This window comes from Opisthocomus hoazin, chromosome 5 (genome assembly GCF_030867145.1).
Source record: "Opisthocomus hoazin isolate bOpiHoa1 chromosome 5, bOpiHoa1.hap1, whole genome shotgun sequence".
NCBI classification, from domain to species: Eukaryota; Metazoa; Chordata; class Aves; order Opisthocomiformes; family Opisthocomidae; genus Opisthocomus; species Opisthocomus hoazin.
In genome coordinates this window covers 71,444,974-71,465,786 of record NC_134418.1, presented here as the reverse complement: position 1 = coordinate 71,465,786, position 20,813 = coordinate 71,444,974, and the positions used below count along the sequence as shown (strand labels likewise).

The 20,813-nt window shown below is 40.3% G+C and overlaps 1 protein-coding gene across 1 annotated transcript in view; it reads left to right on the top strand.

Moving 5' to 3' along the window:
* SPOCK3 (SPARC (osteonectin), cwcv and kazal like domains proteoglycan 3) overlaps positions 1 to 20,813 on the top strand; it is a 232,908-nt gene that overhangs the window by 186 nt on the left and 211,909 nt on the right. Inside the window, exon 2 of the mRNA XM_075421673.1 lies at positions 37 to 210. Within this exon, the coding sequence (XP_075277788.1) occupies positions 37 to 210 (174 nt within the window). The remainder of the gene's footprint in view (positions 1 to 36; positions 211 to 20,813) is intronic.

Here is a 20,813-nt window from a genome sequence, read left to right as displayed (position 1 = left end):
GGTAACCCCCCCCCCCCCGTGTCTCCTCTCGCCCAGATGCTGAAGGTAGCAGCCTTCGTGTGCGTGTGCGCGGCAGCCTGGTGCAGCCCGGCGCTGGCGGCGGCGGCCGGGGGCAGACCGGACAGCGGCAATTTTCTGGACGATAAACAATGGCTCACCACCATCTCCCAGTACGACAAGGAGGTCGGGCACTGGAACAAATTCCGAGACGTAAGTTCGACCCTTCCACCCCGCCGGCCGCCCCCGCCCCGCTTCCCCGGCAGCCCGGCGGCTGCCTTCCCTTGGCTGCGGACGTCCCTCGGGCAGCCAGGGCTGGGCTGCGGCCCCAGCTTTCCTCCCTGTCTCCCCGAATTCTCATTTTTATTTTATTTCGATTCCCGGCGGCGCCCGGTCGAGGAGGAGGGAGGTCCCGCCGGGCAGCTGCCGGTGCGCTGCCGCCGCTGAGCGGCGAGGACCGCCCGCTGTGCCCCGGGCCGTGCCGGGCGCCCAGCCCCGCACCTCCGGCGGGCCGGGCGGCGGGAGCCGCTTCCCGCCCCGCGGGTCGCCAGCCCTTAGGAGGCGGCGGAGAGGGAGTCGCGTTCCCCCTCCCTCCTCCCCGTTTCCCGCCCCGCCGCCGGAGCGAGGCGGAGGGCTGAGGTGGGGGCGCGCGCTGCGGCCGTTGGGCCCCGCTCCCCCCTCTCACCTTGCCGCTGTCCGGAGCGCCGAGCCGGGGGGGGGGGGGGGCTGGGGGAGACGGGGCTGCGCGCACAGGCCGGGGGGCTTCGTTGGGGTGTGTGGGAGCGCGGATGGCGGCCGGGAAGCCCGCTGAGGAGGGCGGTGAGCTGTGCGCAGGGTCCCTCCGCGGCGCCTTCGAACGCCGGCGCCGGAGCCGGCGTGACCCGAACCTCGCCCGTTACGAAACCTGCTGCGGTGAGGGGGCTCCCGTCCTCCCTCCCCAGCGCTGCACTTTCCCGCTTCGTTCGTTCCCTGCTTGTTGCGAGTTGAGTAAAACCCAACCAGTTTTCAGAAGTCCTTCACGTTTCTGTCGGTGAAAACCCCTTCCCTGGATCTTCCCATATCCTGCGTGTTTGGTGTGGCTTTTAAAAAACCCGAATTCCAAGCATGCAAAATCATTTTCCGTTTAGCTTTACTGTATTGCTTACGGGCGTTCTTTGGTTTGGTGGAAAGCGTTGGTTCGGTTTGCAACTTCGGAGTCAACAGGTTGCTTGTGCTGCAGCTTGCCGGTGCCGGTGGTTTGCTATAGCAAACTGAAGTAAATGTCTCCGAGAAGTCTCTTATTTTTCTGAGAGCTGTAGTGTACTTGTGCTGCATGTATTTTCTAGCTTTGTATATATATGTTGCATGTGGGATGCAAACTTGGCCGTTTATGCTAAGTAACTATGGGAGAAGAGCTACTGTTGGAGTTATGGGAGAAGTTATTTCCCCAATATTTTCTATGAAACAGCATAATTTTAGTGTATGAGAACGCTCAGATTAGTATAGAGATATTTTTGTTTGCTTTGAATATCTAAAAAACTGATGTTCATGTGAAAAAAACCTGTTCAGTGTACTGTACTTTGGGACCTGTGATTTTGAAAAAAAATGCAGTGCTATTGAAGTGTTTTGCGATGAAAGGCTGCTGCTAGAAAATTCTGAAATAAGTCCATCAGTTATGCTTTGTAATTGGGCAAAATCATTTATGTAAGGACTACCCTGCAAGGCTGAAGAAGCTAAGTGCTCTCTAATGCCTGTCTCCTGGGTGCCCACTGACATATACTGTAATATTGGATATTAGCCAGATAATTTATTCTGTGACAAGTAGGTGTCCCCAAGGGTTTTAAGAGTGACTGCTTTGAGGAATTACTGCATACTGATTCTTCTGAGGCAATTTACAAATATGTTGTCTTACTAATTTTTTTTCACTGTTGAAGTTTTATAAGACTGGTAGTTCAGTGAGGAGTATGCTTTTATTTCTTGTGTGGAATGCTTATAGCCTATTGATTGCTACTTGGTCTGGAACATTTATGGATGGTCCTAACACTTCACAAGGCTCACCTGTTATAGCATGGATGATTTTCAGTAATTCATAGGATATAATTGTAAAAAATTAAAAATTATGAGTTAATCTAGCCACAAAAGAATGAGTTAAAAAAATACCGTACTTATAAGAAGCACTGATCAATTGTCATCCTTAAATATAACATGGTGGAGAAGTTAATAAAACTTATCAACATCCTACAGTTTTATATAATTGGTAAATTTACTTGTATGACTGTAATTTATTGGTTTTGAAATTGTGATTAGGAGTTTAATTAGTGATTCAGGTGTTGCCTCTGGTTAAGGAACAGCACAACTGCATTTTAAACATATGTAAGGGTAACTGTCTTGCAGAGTTAAAATAAAGGTATGGAAGGCCTGTGTTTGTAATTTAATTCTCTGGTCAGAGAGTAAAGTATTGTTTGTGGGCTTTAAATACCATGCAGATGTACGGGTGAGATGGAATTCTGGTGTGAAAAGAAATATTTAAAGGCTTAACTTAAGACTTAACTGACAGGACTGATTAGAGTGGAAGATAATGACCCTGACTTCTGGCTCATTGGCTCAGTTTCTTAGGGTTTTAGATCACAGTGAGAAAGAACACAGTAATTTAGAAAGGGAACCCTTACAAAACCTAATAAACCAGGATATAATCTTTTATTTAAAAAAGAAAACAAAACAAACCCCAAACCCCCAAGCCTAGCTCTCTTAACATCCTCTAAAATGTCAGATTTGTCAGTAGAGGTTATTAACATGATAATATTAGCCGAGATCATTTTGGTACTTTGTACATGCAAAACCGTTACTGACTTTTCCGTTCTCTGGAAGGATCTTGATTATTCTGACAAATCTGTTGAAAATAATGAAATAGGTCTTGGCAAGAACTGTGCCTTAATGTGAAACAGTGGGAAGCTAAGCGCATATTAGAGGCAATCTTCCTGCATCTTTTTCTTGTACAAAAATTGAGAATGGGCTCTTTTTTAAATAGGAGACTTTCCATCTTAAAGGTGGAGGGAAGGGGAAAAGAAGTGTATTCTTCATACGTCAGATATCAACTCCCTCAACTTGTACGTGTGAGTCAAATGTTTTGGATTATATACAAGGATATGTTTCTTTTTTGCCTGTGGTGGCTGGGGAGGAAGAGTTTTTAATCCAGTCTTAGTGCTGCTACAGTCCAGTTGCTGAGTAGCTGCAGCTCTTCTGTCTGTCACTAAAATAAGTCTCAGTGTTTATTAAGGTTTTTCAGGCTGCCTGGTTAGGCTACTTCAGTGGCCAGTGGTGTCACGATGGGGATGTCCTAGCCCAAGTGTACATATCCTGTATTTATTTCTTGCTTGGGAACTGAGGTTCTTCAGCAGATGCCAAGTTAGGGGAATCTTCTTCATTCGTATTTTGTTATATTTATCGCGTGCTGTGCTAATGGTCTTGTCTATGGTGGTTGCTCCAAACATTTGATAAAAAGGTATATATAAACTGCAGTTTGTCTAAAATGAAGATGATTCCTTTTAAAAAAATGTGATCGGGTAATGGAGTTACATTTATACTCTCCTACTGAGAGCATCCTAAGTTTTATCTGTCAAACGTTCGTTACTTGTAATGCTGTAAATTTGGGGAGAAAAGCAAAATATAGGAATAATTCTTTATTCTCTTTATGAGTTGATTCCAAATAATGGTATTATTTTTAATACTAGAACAAACATAATGGCTTTGTTGTTTGTAATCACTTTGTCTTTTTATGTGGTCTTTACAGCCAGTCTGACAAAATTTTACACAGCCGTAACTGTCTGTTGTATCACTATCTGAAAGCCTTTCAGAAATTTCAGTTTTTATTTCAGTAAAATTCCTTGACGCAAATTCTTTGGACTAGCTCATTTTAGTCATTGATATTTGCAAACAGCATCCTGTCCATTTGTGTTCTTTAAAAGCACGGTATAATAAATATATTTTATATAGTAAATTTTACTTGCTGCTTAAGGAGAGTTATTAATGATCTAACTTGCTTGTTAGTGATTTTCTACTTTTTCTTTTCAAAGAGATCATAATTTAAGCAATTCCTGTATTTGCAAATTAAAGATGCATCAGGAACTTTTTAGTGACAGATGTGTAGTATATAAGCAGACTTCACACAACTCAACTATGGCATAGTATTGTTGTGAAAGAATATGATCAGTTGATGAAAGTGATCAGTTGCATCGTACCAGAGCTTTGCTATCATCCTACCACGTTAATACAGTTATCAAAGGTAGAACAAAATTCAATTGACAGACCTTAAAACTTACCAGATATGAAGAGGAAGTTTGCGCTGGTAATACTCCCTTTCACTTTGCTTTACTATGAAGTGTTCTTACATTGACCATCAGATGTATTGCCTTCTGAAATGTTTGGCAAGTTTTGGCAGCTCATGTTGGCTCTCCTCTGTTTTTTCAACATTTGTGAGATCTAAACGTCTGTGTTTGGAAAGGAGATGAATCAAGTACTAGGTCTCCATACCAATTCAGTAATTGCCAGCATTCGTTATTTTTTTGTCTATTTGGAGGTTTAAGGGTTCTCAAAAACAAGCACCGCCACCCAACTAGGCTCCCCACCAACTATACACCTGGTGTGTCTTTATTTTTGTGAGCAGAACGTCTCTGCCCAACTGTACATCCACACAACTGCATCTGTGTCCAACGAAGAAAGCCAAAGGCTGCTTTAGAAAAGATTCATCACAAGGTTTTTGCACTTTATTGTATGATCACCGAGTACATATTTGGAAGGTTTTCATGTTTCCACAGTGGACTACCAATAATGTGATTTGAAGAGGAGTAGGACTTCTGTTCAGCAGGTTTTTTGCATTGGGCTAGAATCCTTCCTAGTTTATGGAGGATGATTATTGTACTTTAGAGGAAGTCAGTATTCAGGATTAGATAGTGCAGTACTCATCAGTCTTCCGTCACTAATGTTAACTCATTAGCCGTGAAAATAGGTCCAATAGGCTTATTTGTCCTATACCTTTTACAATTCAGAGTAAATATATAAGGGCAGCTCTTTTGCTGCATACATATGTTTTGAAAGAAAGTTATGATTATGACATCAGGAAAAAATAGAATTGCAAAACAGAAAAGATGAACAACTCCATTATGTTGTCCTAGACCTGAGTTAAAGCAAAATCTCACCAATAAGTTAAAGTTACTTTTTCAGTTAGGGCAGTGAATCTGCTTTCCACATGCCAGTTTGTTACTTGAAACTTGCTGTCGGCTATTCTAAAGTGGTATCAGTCTTTCTCCTTTTTTCATGACTTATTTTGTGTGATCTTAATTTTATTAACATGATGGAGGGAAAATTTTGAAACCTAGGAGATCTGACAGAAGGAATGAGTATTTTTGTCCCTACGCCTATAATTACTACCTTTGAAATGAAGCTAATAAAGTAAGACTTCACCACTGTTTTTAAAATGTGAAAGACAGGAAAATGTTAGGAATTTGCATTAATTTTAATTATTTGAGGAGATTTAACAAGCTATTTAAAATTGTTCAGGAATTCTGAATTGAACATGGCAAATTACAGTGGGAAGGAGTAACGGAAATCTTAATTTTTAATTTCTTCTGTATTGTAGAAAAAGGCTTCTGGTTTTTATATGTGTTTTTAGTTTGTTCTCAGGTATGGATTCCTTTTTTCTTTCACCTGATTACTTTTCCTCTGGTCTGTTTTTGCTGCTTGTTTCTAGTGGCAAGTATTTTTTTGTTTGCAAAGGCAGAGTCTGCTAATCTCAAACTATTGTTAACATTGAACTCTTAACTGTCTCTTGGAAGGTATTAGCTTGGAAGCTCTTTATATAGCTAACGTTTTGGAGTTAAGTAAACTGTAATGTGCTTTTCCTTAGATTGCCCTCATAATCTAAAGAAAAGCTGATAACATTGTTTCATCTTATCTTTATCTCCTTTCACTGAAGAATAATCTTAGTTTTATTTGCTGTAGGTTGTTTAGGGGATATAGATACCCAGTCTTCTCTTGTCTTGCCATTAAATCTTATTGGGATTGACTCTAACCATCTGTGCTTACTATAGTGTAGTATAAATAGCTTTGTAATACACTAATAGATGGTAACAGTAACAGAAACTGCATAGGCTGACTTGATTTTACAGTCAGAAAGATGTCTGGAGCAAGAGTTATAAGGGGAAGCTAAATGTAGAAAACAATGGAATAGAAGTGGAATTAGGATATCTGTTTTCTAACACTATCAGTTCTTTTTTTTCATCTTCTCTATCTCTATTACTTCATAATCATTGAAGCATTTCAAGTAACTAGCTGCAGAAAGGAGAAATAATAGCTTGGTTTAATATGTTTGCAAGCCTTGGCCAGCTTTCAAGTGTAACTCTTTCCTTTATATAGGCAGTTAAGTTTAAATAGTTGTGTGTCATGTCTGTCCTATGTCATGTGTTGTCATCCACACCCCCACCTCTCAAGATAAGCTGAATGAAGTAAGGAAATTGTTGAACAGTTGTTTATTTTTTTGGTACCTAGCTTTGGAGCAACTCCTAAGTTTTCAAGCATAAGGAAACTTTTATTCTAACCAAGGGGTTTCTGTCTTTTTCCTATGAGTACATGAAAAATACTTGTTAGTGAAATAGCTTTGGGTTTGCTTTGTGGATGTTTTTGTAATATAGACCTTTTTAGAAGCTGTGACATTGATTTGTCTTAATCTGATGTATTTGAATGTATTAGCAGCCACAGATGAACAGCTGCTTTTCCTGCATCTGATGTTAAGTGTCACTTTTGCTATGCTTAGTGCTAAAAATCTGCCTTGTTTGCCTTAAAAACAGGTATGATGGAGGCAATGGTAGTAAATGCTAAAATACTGCATCGTATTAGAAGTTCCTGTAATTTTGATATTTCTTGACATTTGATTTCTGAAAGAGAAGTTTGTGGCTGGTAATACCAGTGTTCAAAGCTTCACTGTGCTTGCTTACCTGATGCGAGTGATCTTTAGTTATTTGTTAGATTTTTTTTAATGATTTTTCACTTTTGCTTTCCTATCTCACCTCATTTTACACTGATAGATTACAGTAGAGAAAATTCCTGTAGGGATTAATGATTTACCTAAGAAAGGTGGTGCAGTGTAAAGTGGCAACCTTGGACAGGACACAAGGTGAGCCGGTATGAAATTCTAACCCATGACAAAGCTTTCACATTAGAATGAGGATGTGATTTCACTGCTCTTTTAGTTTCACAAGTGACTGCTTTAAGAGAACACAATAAGAGAATGGGTTTGAAAGACATAAATCATCCAAACTTTTTGGTATTTTGCCACTTCCAGAGAGTATTATCTTAATATGTTGTTATTAAAGGCTATCCAGTTGCTTGACATTTTTCGGCAGAAAATTCTATGAACTGCTTTTTTTTTTCCTCAAGTGATGTGTGATCATTGGCTCAAAGGAGACTGTCAGTTCTCAGCTTGTTGAGCATCTCTCTGAAGTAGTCTGCAAGTCATCAAATAATTTTTATGTAGTGCATTTACACTGAGGCCTGTATACAGCTGAAAACAAACTCCTTTGACATTTTTGAGCTTGCATTGATGATGAAATGCATTCCACTTGTTAAAAAATAAAAGCAATGAGAAGTACAGAACTTGCTCCTCAGTGTATGCTTCCAAGTATGGTAAACTACTTGTATTTTAACAGCAATTTATTAAAATAGAGGGAGGTTATTAATATGAAGACTGTGGGATATGTATTTAATGATGCATGTATCTTTAAGGATTTACTGTTTGTTGTGTTGGTGACTGAAACATCGCTTTAGCAGAAAACCCAAACAATGATTCTTATAAGCAGAATCAATTGGATGGTATGGAAAGCAGCAGTGCCAGGAATCCATTTTTATAAAGGGCCCTTCCAGCCTTTTGCAGAAAAGGAAGTTAACCAGTTTGGTCAGATGTAGGAAACCCACGTGAAACTCTGGGAACTCTTTGTATTCATAAAGTTAGGGCCAAAATAGACAGTTGGATTTGATAATATGCTTGCCTGTGTATAGTGGGTCATTAACTTTTATCCTGATAGATTGTATTAAAAGCAAAGATTCTAGTTGGGCAGAGGTGTTTCAGGAGGCTGTTCTGTGTGGTGCTTATGCAGATTAAGATAAATATTTGATCTGTAATGCCTGCTGTATGAGGGAATGAATTAGCTGCAATATTCCCAGATTATCTAGGCAGCAAATTTATGCTGGTGTGTGGCAGAATAAGGAATAATACCATTTAAGTTCATACTAATCTGATCTGGGATTGTTTCCTGCTTTGGCCCAAATATGACAATGACTAGGAGTGGTGCTTGATTAATTTTTCTCATACTAATTTGCTGTTTGAAAGGAATTCTGTGCTGCCACCTTCATAGCATTTACTTGTGTGTATTGTCTGTGGCCAATTACTTTTATTTGAAAAATCACAAATAGTGTTGTAATACAAGCCAATTCAAATCCTAAGGGAGATGGAGAAATGTCTTCTGAATTTCCATGAATATATTCACCGAGATATACTATCTGCTGAAAAAGCAGCACGGTGAGCTGTAGGCAATCTGGGAGACTCCTGGCATGTATTGAGGATGACTTCTGAAGCCAGGTAATAAACAGCCCTACCAGAGGGCATGTGGTGCTGGACCTGTTGGTCACCAACGTGAGCGAGCTAATTGGTGGCATGAGGGTTGGAGGCAGCCTGGGCCGCAGCGATCACACGTTGGTGGAGTTTGCAGTCCTAAGGGATATGGGTCAGATGAAGAGTAAAGTCAGGACCCTAAACTTTAGGAAGGTTTTCCATACCAGGATGCTTTCCATAGAGCACAAGAGCTCTCGATCCATAGGTGCAAGAAATCAGGAAAGGAAGGGAAGAGACTGGCATGGCTGAGTTGAGACCTGCTGGTCAGACTAAAAGGGAAGAAGGAAATGCACAGGCAGTGGAAGCAGGGACAGGTATCCTATGAAGAGTATAGGGATGCTGCCTAGTTTTGCAGGTATGGGGTCAGGAAGGCCAAGGTGCAGCTGGAGCTGAATTTGGTAAGGGATGCTAATAATAATAAGGGCTTCTACAGGTATATCAACCAGAAAAGGAAGGTCAAAGGAAGTATACCACCCCTGATGAGAAAGACTGGCAAACTGGTAATGGACAAGGAGGAGGCTGAGGTACTCAACGGCTTTTTTGCCTCAGTCTTCACTGGCAGCCCCTCTTTCCACACCTTGAGTGGGTGGACCACAAGACAGGGACTAGGGGAGCAAAGTCCCACTGTAAGGGAAGATCAGGTTCGTGACCACCTGCGGAACCTGAACATACATAAATCTGTGGCACCTGATGAGATGCATCCCAGAGTCCTGGGGGAATTGGCTTATGTCGTTGCCAAGCCACTCTCCATGGTATTTGAAAGGTCATGGCAGTCAGGTAAAGTCCCTGGTGACTGGAAGAAGGGAAATATTGTGTCCATTTTTAAAAAGGGTAGGAAGGAGGACCCTGGGAACTCCCAGCCTGTCAGCCTCACCTCTGTGCCTGGGAAGATCATGGAGCAGATCCTCCTAGAAGCTATGAAAGGCATATGGAGGACAGGGAGGTGATTTGAGACAGCCAGCATGGCTTCACCTAGGGCAGGTCCTGCCACACCAACCTAGCGGCTTGCTGTGATGGAGTGACTAGATCAGTGGACATGGGAAGAGGTACAGATGTTGTCTGTCTGGACCTCTGTAAGGCCTTTGACACAATCCCCCACAACATCATCTCCCTAAACTGGAGAGATATGGAATTGATGGGTGGACTGTTTGATGGATGAAGAATTGGTTGGATGGTTGCACTCAGAAGGTAGTGGTGAACGGCTTAATGTCCAGATGGATATCAGGACCAGTACTGTTTAATATCTTCATGAATGACCTAGACAGCGGGATCGAGTGCACCCTCAGCAGGTTTGCAGATGACACCGAGCTGAGTGGTGTGGTTGACACACCAGAAGGATGGGTTGCCATCCAGAGGGACCTGGACAAGCTTGAAAAGTAGGCCTGTGTGACCCTTATGAGGTTCAACAAGGCCAAGTGCAAGGTCCTGCACCTGGGTCGGGGCAAGTACTGGTATCAATGCAGGCTGGGGATGAAGGGAGGGATTGAGAGCAGTCCTGCTGAGAAGGACTTGGGGGTACTGGTGGATGAAAAACTGAACATGAGCCAACAATGTGCACTTGCAGCCCAGAAGGCCAACCATGTGCTGGCCTACATCAAGAGAAGTGTGGTCGTCAGGTCGAGGGAGGTGATTCTGCCCCTCTGCTCCACTCTGGTGAGACCACACCTGGAGTGCTGTGTCCAGCTCTGGAGCCCTCTGCATGGCAAAGACATGGACCTGTTGGAGCAGGGCCAGAGGAGGGCCACAAAGATGATCCAAGGGCTGGAGCACCTCTCCTGTGAGGAAAGGCTGAGAGAGTTGGGGCTGTTCAGCCTGGAGGAGAGAAGGCTCCAAGGAGACCTTATTGCAGCCTTCCAGTACTTAAAGGAGGCCCATAGGAAAGATGGGGACATGCATTTTAGCAGGGCCTGTTGCGACAGGACAACGGGTAATGGCTTTAAACTAAAAAAGGGTAGATTTAGATGAGATATACTGAAGAAAGTTTTTACCATGAGGACGGTGAAACATTGCAACAGGTTGCCCAGAGGGGTGCCAGTGGGATCCTGGGTGCATCAAGAAGAGTGTGGCCAGCAGGACGAGGGAGGTTCTCCTTCCCCTCCACACTGCCCTAGTGAGGCCTCATCTGGAGTACTGTGTCCAGTTCTGGGCTCCCCAGTTCAAGAAAGATGAAGAGCTACTGGAGAGAGTCTGGTGGAGGGCTACAAGGATGGTGAGGGGACTGGAACATCTCTCCTACGAGGAGAGGCTGAGGGAACTGGGCTTGTTCAGCCTGAAGAAGAGAAGGCTGCGAGGGGACCTAATAAATGCTTATAAATATCTGAAGGGTGGATGTCAGGAGGATGGGGCCAAGCTCTTTTCAGTGGTGCCCAGTGACAGGACAAGGGGCAATGGGCACAAACTGAGGCACAGGAAGTTCCGTCTGAACATAAGGAAGAACTTCTTCCCTCTGAGGGTGACGGAGCACTGGAACAGACTGTCCAGGGAGGTTGTGGAGTCTCCTTCTCTGGAGATATTCAAGACCTGCCTGGACACAGTCCTGTGCAGCCTGCTGTAGGTGATCCTGCTCGGCAGGAGGGTTGGACTAGATGACCCACAGAGGTCCCTTCCAACCCTGACCATTCTGTGGTAGATGCCCCATCTCTGGAAACATTCAAGGTCAAGTTGGACGGAGCTCTGAGCAACGTGATTGAGTAGATGTCCATGCTTACTGCAGGGGGGTTGGACTAGATGACCTCTAAAGGTCTCTTCCAACCCAAACTATTCTATGATTCTATATATTCATTGTCTTAATCCAGAGTGTTAAGTGTTTAAACATACTAAGCATTAGGTAGGCAGTCTTGTTTCCAAGACCCAGGAACAAAAAGCGTGAACGCAAAGAGCTCGGTAGGTTCGTACACTCCAAAGCCAGCAAAGGGCGATCATATTGCTCAGTGTACTGCAAATAGTGTGCAGTATTTCTTAGGTGAACTGGATTAAAGCACACCAAGTGCATATCTGTTTTTCTAAATCTTAATAAATCTACCATTTTTCTCCTAAACTATTGTTTAATTCTTCATCCATGTGCTTGTTTTATTTTAAAGTTGAATATATTTAACTTTACTGAGGAATATTTGGTAGGCAGTTACAAGGTCCTGTTTTGGTGAACTCTGGTACTGAGGACATGAATGGACAGAATTTCTTTACACTAGTGTAAAAAAAAAAAAAGACTCAGTTTTCTTGGGAAAACGGAGAGTTGGTTCCACCTGTGATGTTCTGTTCATGGACTCCTCAAAAGAAAATATCCTCTCAATGAATGCAGGCATGTATGGCCAAAGCTTCACTGGAGTTACTGTAAGTAACACCTGAACAAAGTTAAGTGTAACGTGGTGGTGAGTCATGGGATTTTGCTCTGAGATCTGCAAGTGTAGTCTCATAAAGATGGAGAAGGAGGGATATGCAGAAGTAGACTTAACTATGTAGTTTTGTACTGCGAGTTACACTAATGTAGACATATAAAACCTCAAAACATTTCAGTGGTCTTCACTAGGACTGAGTATGTATTTGTGAACTGGATTCCGCATGGCCTTAGTCTTCAGGGACCGCTGTGCCTGGTTCGGACAAAGGCTACCATACCTTTCTGTCTTTACTTACTTTTTACATGCGCTGAATGTTTACAATTCCTCTTTTTTTTCCTTTTCTGCATTAAAATAAGAGTTTCTTAGGGCATATGAAACTCTCACTTTTTTTCCTCTCAAGTTATCTTGACTTGGATTGTAGCATAGCTTCTGTAAGTTGAAGATATGAGTAACATTTTTCCCCATAAGGCTTTAAAGTATTAGTGTTATGAAGCATTTAATGTTCAGCATGTTGACAAGTTCAGCTCCTGTGTTTTTTATAATGAATATGGATGCATGCCACGTGCAAGTGTGAATGCATGCACACACATATGGACAGGTGAACTAGTATTTCAGATCAATAACAATTTAAAGAGATTTTTACTCTGTCCATCCCTCATGCTGGGCAGCAAAATACCTCACAGAATGTTAGAAGTATTTCATAGGTCCAGCCTCATCATGTCTGCAGATCTTGCCTTACCATCAGAATTTGATAGCCCATGGATTGGAAATAATTTTTGGGTATATACTGAGAGTGATGTGGATTTAACAGTGTTTGTGGTGTGCAGAATAAAATAATAATTCTGAATCCATATCTCAAATATGTGAGGCAGTTGTCTACAATAGTTTTAGTTCATTGGCTGGAAGAAATACCTAATTGTTTACATGCCTTTAAATATCACATAAGAACAAGGTGAGTATGACTACAAACGTCTAGAGATTTTTAAGAAAATGTTTGTGTTGAGTTCCGGTTTCCCCAAGAAAGATAGGAGAAGGTATCAAAAATTTTATTATAAAATTTGTAAAATTATTCTGTGAAGCAAAACTGAAGTTAGAATCTAACAGTGCTCGTCTTGTTGTAAAATGTGATAATATCTTACATGGCTTATGTTTTAAAAAAATCTTTCTTGTCAAACTAACATTCCTGTAGTTTGAAAGTAAGGGAATCTTTAGAATTTTTTTACATAGAGTTGGACTATGACTTTCCAGCCCATTTGGACTGTAGTTGGACTATAAAACAGCATGACTGTTAGGAAACTTTTTTCTTGAAATCTTGCAAGTTACTGTCAAACAATAATAATAAAAAGTTCAGCTTATTGATAGTATATGTATGATATTGTTTTTCCACAGATATTTTTGCTTTTTAATCTTTATTGTAATGCAGATAAAGGTTTTTTTAAATTTGCACATGCGTAATTCCCCCATACACAGATCTTACTCTTGCTTGGTTTTATCAGAAAGAAATTTTTTTTACTGAATAAATGTACTGGTTGAAGCTAAAATTTCTATATCTGTAGAATGATATACATTATTTATACAACTGACTTAAAATATACGAATGTTCATCATTTACTTATACTGCAATAAAACAAAATTAAGTGTGAAAATCAAATAGATGATTCAGATCTGACAAGTGAATTTTTCAGTTGCTTAACTTAGGTGGCTTTAGCCAAACAGCTTGCTCATTAGTCCAAAAAACCTGCCAAGAGTAATCAAGCATAGGGATGAAACAAAAGACATTGTGATTTACCATTTTATGCTTGGCATTTATCAAGAGAAGTGCTTGATTGAAGAAAAAAAGAGGGGGAGAAAAAAAGAGGGGGGAAAAAAAAAGAAAAAGAATCTTCATAATGGTGAATTAATTACTATCACAAAATTTAAAAAACCTCAATGTATGTAGTCAACTAACCCTGTAATGCCTGAATTGTTATAAGAATTCCTGCAAAGCTGCTTAAAAATACAGTATTTGAAACAAGTGAAGCGCTTCTGTTGAAGTAAATTTTTTTCTGTCATTATCAAACCTTCATTGTGGATTTAGCTAGGATAAAATTGTATTAGACAGGATCTAAATCCAGTTTATGTGGAGTCTTTCCTTGTCTAATCAGTGTCACTGAGAATATGTTAACTGATGTTTGAGAGAGGTGGAGCAAGTCTTTTATTATGCCAGTTTGTTTATTAAAAATCATTATTTGAACATTAAGTCTACAAAACAGACTTCTGAATATGTTTTACGTCTTTGAAAAATGGAAAGAAAGCAAACTTGAACTGGAGAACAATCTAAGTCATCCGTGCAATGATAATTCTTTTCATTAGAAAATCCCATCAAGTGGTCTAAAGTAGAATACATATCAAGAGCGTTGTGTGGTTTTTTTTTTACTTTTTTTTTCTTCATTTTGCTGTATTATGTATAAGGGAATTCTTAATTATACGTTGTGCTATTTCTTGGAGCACAATGAAAACATTGTTTCTTTATTTCCTTCAGCTAGTAGATTTGATTGGGGATCTTATTTCTTGTTGTAAATGAAGTATTTTCCTGAATAAGTTGTTACTTGTTTTTTATTCTGCTCCCTTCCCCACCCCCCACCCCAATTTGTGAGGTAAGAGTTGAAAACAATCTTTCAGTTTCACTGACCTGAATCAAAGTATTTCATTCTGGCTAATTCATCTGAGAGGGTTTCTATTTGTGTATTTATAGTCTGTGACTGATTCATTTGCTGCATTGCTTCACGGAGTTGTAGGTAGGTGCCTCTGTGCTGCCTTACATGCCAGGCTCCTACAATGAATTGCATATTGTATGATGCACTCTGCTTTCCCCTCTAGCTGAATCCCATGTTGCACTGTGCAAAACAGTGCAGAGATTCAATTAAATGGGAGGGTGGCAATTATTAAGTAGAAAAGAAGAAAATCGGACAAGCATGAAAAAGCTGTGCAGTGCATAGCAAGACAGTATTACCGACGCAAGATTTTCATCCTGTATCAGAAAGGCCATTTGTATAGATAATAATACTATTAAAAACTAAAGCTGAATAACCAATTTTGTGAGAGGTATTAAAGCATCTGCTGCATGGCTTAATTCTGTGGGAAATTATAGGAGTTTATAGCAAAGCTAAGCACTGGAATGGATTTACCTAGTATTTGTTTCTTTTAACTGAAACTGGATATTCCTCCCCCCCACAAGATCTGATGCTGGAGTACATAGATTATCTAGTATAGTAATTCTTAGATGTCCAAAGTAAGGTGCAAATCTGTAGGCAGTGCTTTATCTTAATTTGACAAGTATATGGTGTTTCTTTTTGTGTCAGAAAGCTCACATGAGCAAACTGCAGTGTACCAAGAAACCAAGGATCTAAAGCAAGTCAAAATCTGGTTTATATAAAATATATCATGGTATAATTCAAGTTAAGTAGTTTGTTCTCTGTTCTTACTAAGGTATATCCTGCTTACTTCACTTGCTTAAGAGTTCTGAAGTTCTGTTACAGCTGTCTCGACTTTGTTTTCTTACAAGGTAACTGGGTCACTTCATGTTTCCAACATTTGTATTTTTCCTCATCTTTATTAGGAAAGCTGTTAAGCTATTCATTACTTCTCTGCCTAGGCAACACACAGATTATGTTTTGTATATGTTTAAATGTTTTCTCTAAAGCAAAATATTTTACATCATTTTCCTTTGACAAAGTTCAGTAGAAAATCAGTAACGAGGGGACAATGAAATGAAAATCAAAATTGTATTGCTGTTATGTCAACTGTAGGGACTTGCAGCATGCACATTCTTTGAGAGATTTCTTTTTTGGTGGTCACGCTGATAAATGTCCCTATCCAGCCTTTACACCAGGTTTAAGTCCCTGGTCATTCCCATAAACATTTCAAGGGCAGTGTCCTTGCTGAGAGACTCCAGACAAGAACCAGTAATTTTACGGCTTCTTTAAACCAGTTGAAATTATTTTATGTATCTGGTATGAAGGAGCTGGAAAAACAGGGGTGAAGAAAGAGCCCCTTTCAGCCTGGATCTAGATATTCAAGATCCGTTCTGCTTCAGTCAGTTAAATGCATGAGACTACATGCATGAGACTACAAACTCTGAAACCGAAGGTCAACAGCACCAACTGTTGAACCTTTGGAGGATAGTGTTAGTAAACATGTAACTCCCTGCCCTCTTTGAATGTAGATTAGTAGAAAGCTGCCCAGTATAATTGCATTGCATCAGAAACAGAAATACTTATCTAGTGTGACAAAACTTGAGTATCGATTCAGTTCAGAATTCCAGATCTCATCATGACTTACACCCTGAATTTGGAAGATTTTTTTTATAATTCTGTTTGAGATTTAACCTTTGAGTGAGAGTTTAGAGTTGGAATATTTTTGTCCTTTCTGACAGTAGACTGTATGAATCTAAAAGTCTTCCTTCTTGCCTCTTGCAAGTTTTAAGTTTCTTGAAGGATTTGAGTAAATGGTGTGCTTAGTTAAGTTAAATACATATAACAAAAATCTGTTTTATTTCTGTGTGTATTTGTGGAATTTGACTCTTAGGTAACACTTTCTGCTTTTCAAAACGCTGTTGTATTTTTGTGTTTTTTCATTTAGGGGTTATGATTTCCTTAATTTCTGTTACAAACCAGGGCAATATGGCAGGGAAAACATCCTGAAGACAGTGTAGTTTGTTCACTGGGGGAAGGGTTTAAGAAATGATCCAGTTATATGCGATTAAGAGGCGGTTAAGGGCTTCTCTCCAACAGCATAAAATTAGTTAAGGACCTGATACTGTATTTTAGCTGTGCATTGCTGCTCTGAATGATTTTTGGCTTGAGCTGTTAGGAACAGGTAGTTGTAATTGACTGGCTAGTGTCTCTGCTGCCAAGTAGACTTCTAGGACAGGAGAGAATCCTGAAATCTTCTTCGAAGACTATGTGTTAGGTTTTAAAAAAAGTTTAAGAAAATATGTGAAATCTCATGGAACAACAGAATACTCTAAGAATTTTATTTGTTAAATAAGAAATAGTATTACCCCACCCCAAAAACTTTGCTTTAAAGATAAAATAGGTAGCATGAACATGAAAGAATTAGTGGACGTTGTTCTTGATTTACTGTTTCTCTCCTAATTTGATGTCCCTATTCAGTTTGTTTTTTCCTCTCTATTTTGTTTCCTACACACAGTGATTAAATCAGCACTCAAAGGAGAAAGCTTAAGAATACCTTAGAGGGTTCTAAAAGAAAAAAAAAATCATGATTTTATGATCATATGAAAAGAACAGAGTAATGTTTCATGATTTCTTGTTGTGAGACTGGAACAGCACAACTTGTGAGGATATATTTATCCCAAGGCATCTGGGTACTCGGAGTCTTTATCTCTTTGCTGCTGTTTTGGTTTGGCCTGGATAAATGCCAGGTGCCCACCAGACCCGCTCTATCACTCCCCCTCCTCAGCTGGGCAGAGGAGAGGAAATGTGATGAAAGGCTCCAGGGTCGACATAAGGACAGGGAGAGGTCACTTGCCAATTACTGTCATGGGCAAAACAGACTGAACTTGGGGAGAAAAGGGAGTTGAAGTCATCACCAATCAAATCAGAGTAGGACAAAGAGAAATAAAACCAGACCTTAAGACACCTTCCCCCCCACCCCTCCCTTCTTCCCGGGCTCAACCTCACTCCCGTTTCTCTTCCTCCTTCCACCAAGCGGCACAGGGGGAATGAGAGTTACTGTCAGTTCATCACACGTTGTCTCTGCCACTCCTTCCCCCTCAGGGGGAAGACTCCTCACACTCTGCCCCTGCTCCAGCGTGAGGTCCCTCTCATGGGAGACAGTTCTTCACAAACTTCTCCAACATGAGTCCTTCCCACGGGCTGCAGCTCTTCATGAACTGCCCCAGCGTGGGTCCTTGCCATGGGGTGCAGTCCTTCAGGAATAGGCTGCTCTACTGTGGGTCTCCCACGGGGTCACAAGCCCTGCCAGCAAACCTGCTCCGGTGTAAGCTCCTCTCTCCATGGGTCTTCAGGTCCTGGCAGCAGCCTACTCTGGCGCGGGCTTCCCACAGGGTCACAGCCTCCTTCAGGCATCCCCTGGCTCTGGACCTCCATGGGCTGCAGGGGGACAGCCTGCCTCACCATGGTCTTCATAATGAGCTGCAAGGGAAGACTCTCTGCTCCGGCACCTGGAGCACCTCCTCCCTCTCCTTCCTCACTGACCTTGCTGTCTGCAGAGTTGTTTCTCTCGCATCGTCTCACTCCTCTCTCCTGACTGCCATCTCACTGCAGTTTTTTTCTTCCCTTTCTTAAATCTGTTATCACAGAGGCGCTACCACCATCGCTGATTGGCTCAGCCTTGGGCAGCGGTGGGTCTGTCTTAGAGCCAGCTGGCACTGGCTTTATCAGACATGGGGGCAGCTTCTCACAGAAGCCACCCCTATAGCCCCCCGCTACCAAAACCTTGCCACGCAAACCCATAACAGTGTCTAGCTACCCTAGCTAGACAACCTACTATATGTGCTTATTTGGAGAAATGGAATTTATCTGATTCTTTCATCTATATCAGATTCCTAGTTTATTTGTAGGAGTCTGTCTTTTGCTACACTAGAAAAATAATGTGCTTATTTCCTTAAAATCTCCTAGTAATGTGATGAAAGTATGACTGAGTGCCAAGTCTTAGTTTTCACAATGATCATTAATGTTTGAACACGCAAGTTTATTGCATCCTTAACTACGGATGATGAGATCGTGTAGTAGACTGGTCTGTTAATACAGCATTTAAATGTAAAGATTCATTTTTAGTCCAGTGCCATTGATCAGTACGATTGACATCAATCTTAGAAGGGTTCTGATGCTGGGTTTCCGAGCTGAACCAAATTGACAGTGTAGTCATGCTTAGTTACTCGCTGCTGGGATTGCAGATGTTTCTGGATGATAAATTTGAATTTCTCATGTCCTGAGTGCTCTGTGCTTTATCCAGCAAAGAGTTTAGGCCTGTGGTTGGTGTAAGCCTGGTGAGTAGATTTCCTTTGAAATCACTTGCTATGTTTCAGTTAAGTGAGACTCTTTAGTATGTATTAAGATCATTCCTGTCTGGCTAGTTTCTTTTTCTGCTGTTCATTCCAATAGGTTTTTTTTGTAGATGCAGTTGTTGAGTTTTTTCGCTTTAGGTATAGAGTTTGGTATAAAAGTTATGGATACTTTCTTCAAGTGAAAAAGTTGTATGAGAATTTCAGTGAATCATTGTATATACTGTTGGAGAAAGACTTGCCAAAGTGTTACTAGGGGCTTTGTTGTTCTGCTAAAATTTTCGATAAAACTTCATTTTCAAAACCTGAAATTGGAAGCAGGAATGAAGGTAATATTGCATAGGCTGCCAGGGATGAAACTTTTAACTTTCCTTTTGGTAGTTTTAAGTTTTTGCTGCTTTTCCCTGGGTTTAGAAGGTATTTTCTCCTTATAGCTAAGGGTTCTTTTGTTATGTAATTTACTAGCTACTGAAAATGGGTTTTGGTGCCACTACCATTTAAAGTAAGGTATATAAAGTTTTGAAACTTTTTTTTTCTATCTTGACTAAAATCCCATTTTTTAAAATTTAGATTGAAAGTGTACACCTTACTTTGGTGGTTAGTAGACCTCTCTGGAACATGTAATGACTTAAGAAGTTATGTTCAGAAAGAAATAATGTGGAGACTGAAATATTCTATGCCTTACATTCCTTTAAATATTAAAAATTTGACAAAATTGGTTGGATTATTCATATTTCGTGTTTTATAAATTTCTTAAATAGCAAAACACAAATCTCTGTCTCTGTTAATTTTAGAAGAGAAAGAAAACAAAAGTTGCAGGCATTAATTCTGAGGTGGTCCAACAAGTTGTGCCATTATATTTTGGTGGGAGAAGAAATGGATATATTGCTCTACCTGTCCAATTATGCTACTGTTGTGATGCGATTTACATGATTTTTAAATCCACTTTTCTGAGATCAGCTTCTTTTTACTAGCCTTTAAAAGAAATGTTGGCATTTCTTTTGACTTTTAACAGGTGTTTCTCTATTGAAAAACAACGATTTTTGTCCTTCTACATGAGTTGCATGGGAAATTAGATGTTAAATTTAATGAAACCAACACCAATATTCAGAACTAAGTTTTTATCATGATTCTGCAGTGACTTAGGTTTTTCTGCACTGCTTGGGAGGTATGCATAGTATTTTTTGATGTGTAAAACAATCTTGATACAAGAAGATTACTTTGACACTTCAGACAGTAAAACTACTACTTTGGAAAGATTCTTGTAGCACCATTTTCTTTGACAATCAAATTCACATTTTAGACACAAGAAAAGGAAAAACTGCCAAACTACTTGAAATGTGGTGACCAAAATTTATTGGTTCTTTTTTTTAGAAAATGTTAATATTGCTGCTTTTGTGGATCAGTGAAACTTGCAAACTTTCTAAATTAAGTTTCTCATTACTATGCGATAGAAGTATCCAAAACATAGAAGTTGTGAAGGGATCTGCTGTGCAGGAGAAAATAAATTCTAGTGCCAGTTAATATCAGATCAAGCGTGTAGAAACCTGAAGATTAATTTCTAGACAGTTATTTGCAGGTATAACTATCCTGAATAATCACTATTCTTTTCAGTATTTTAAACTTTACTCCAGAGGAATACACGTCAAGAAACCCAAAGTCTTTTCAGTAGTTGATGTAGTTTATCTTACTTGGAACAGCTTTGAAATTTTTATGTTTAACACTAAAGCTGAGAGGAATATTGTGTTTAAATTTAAGATGTCACTCAGTTTCAGCAACTTCAACTATGTATCCCTTAGTTGAAATGTACTTC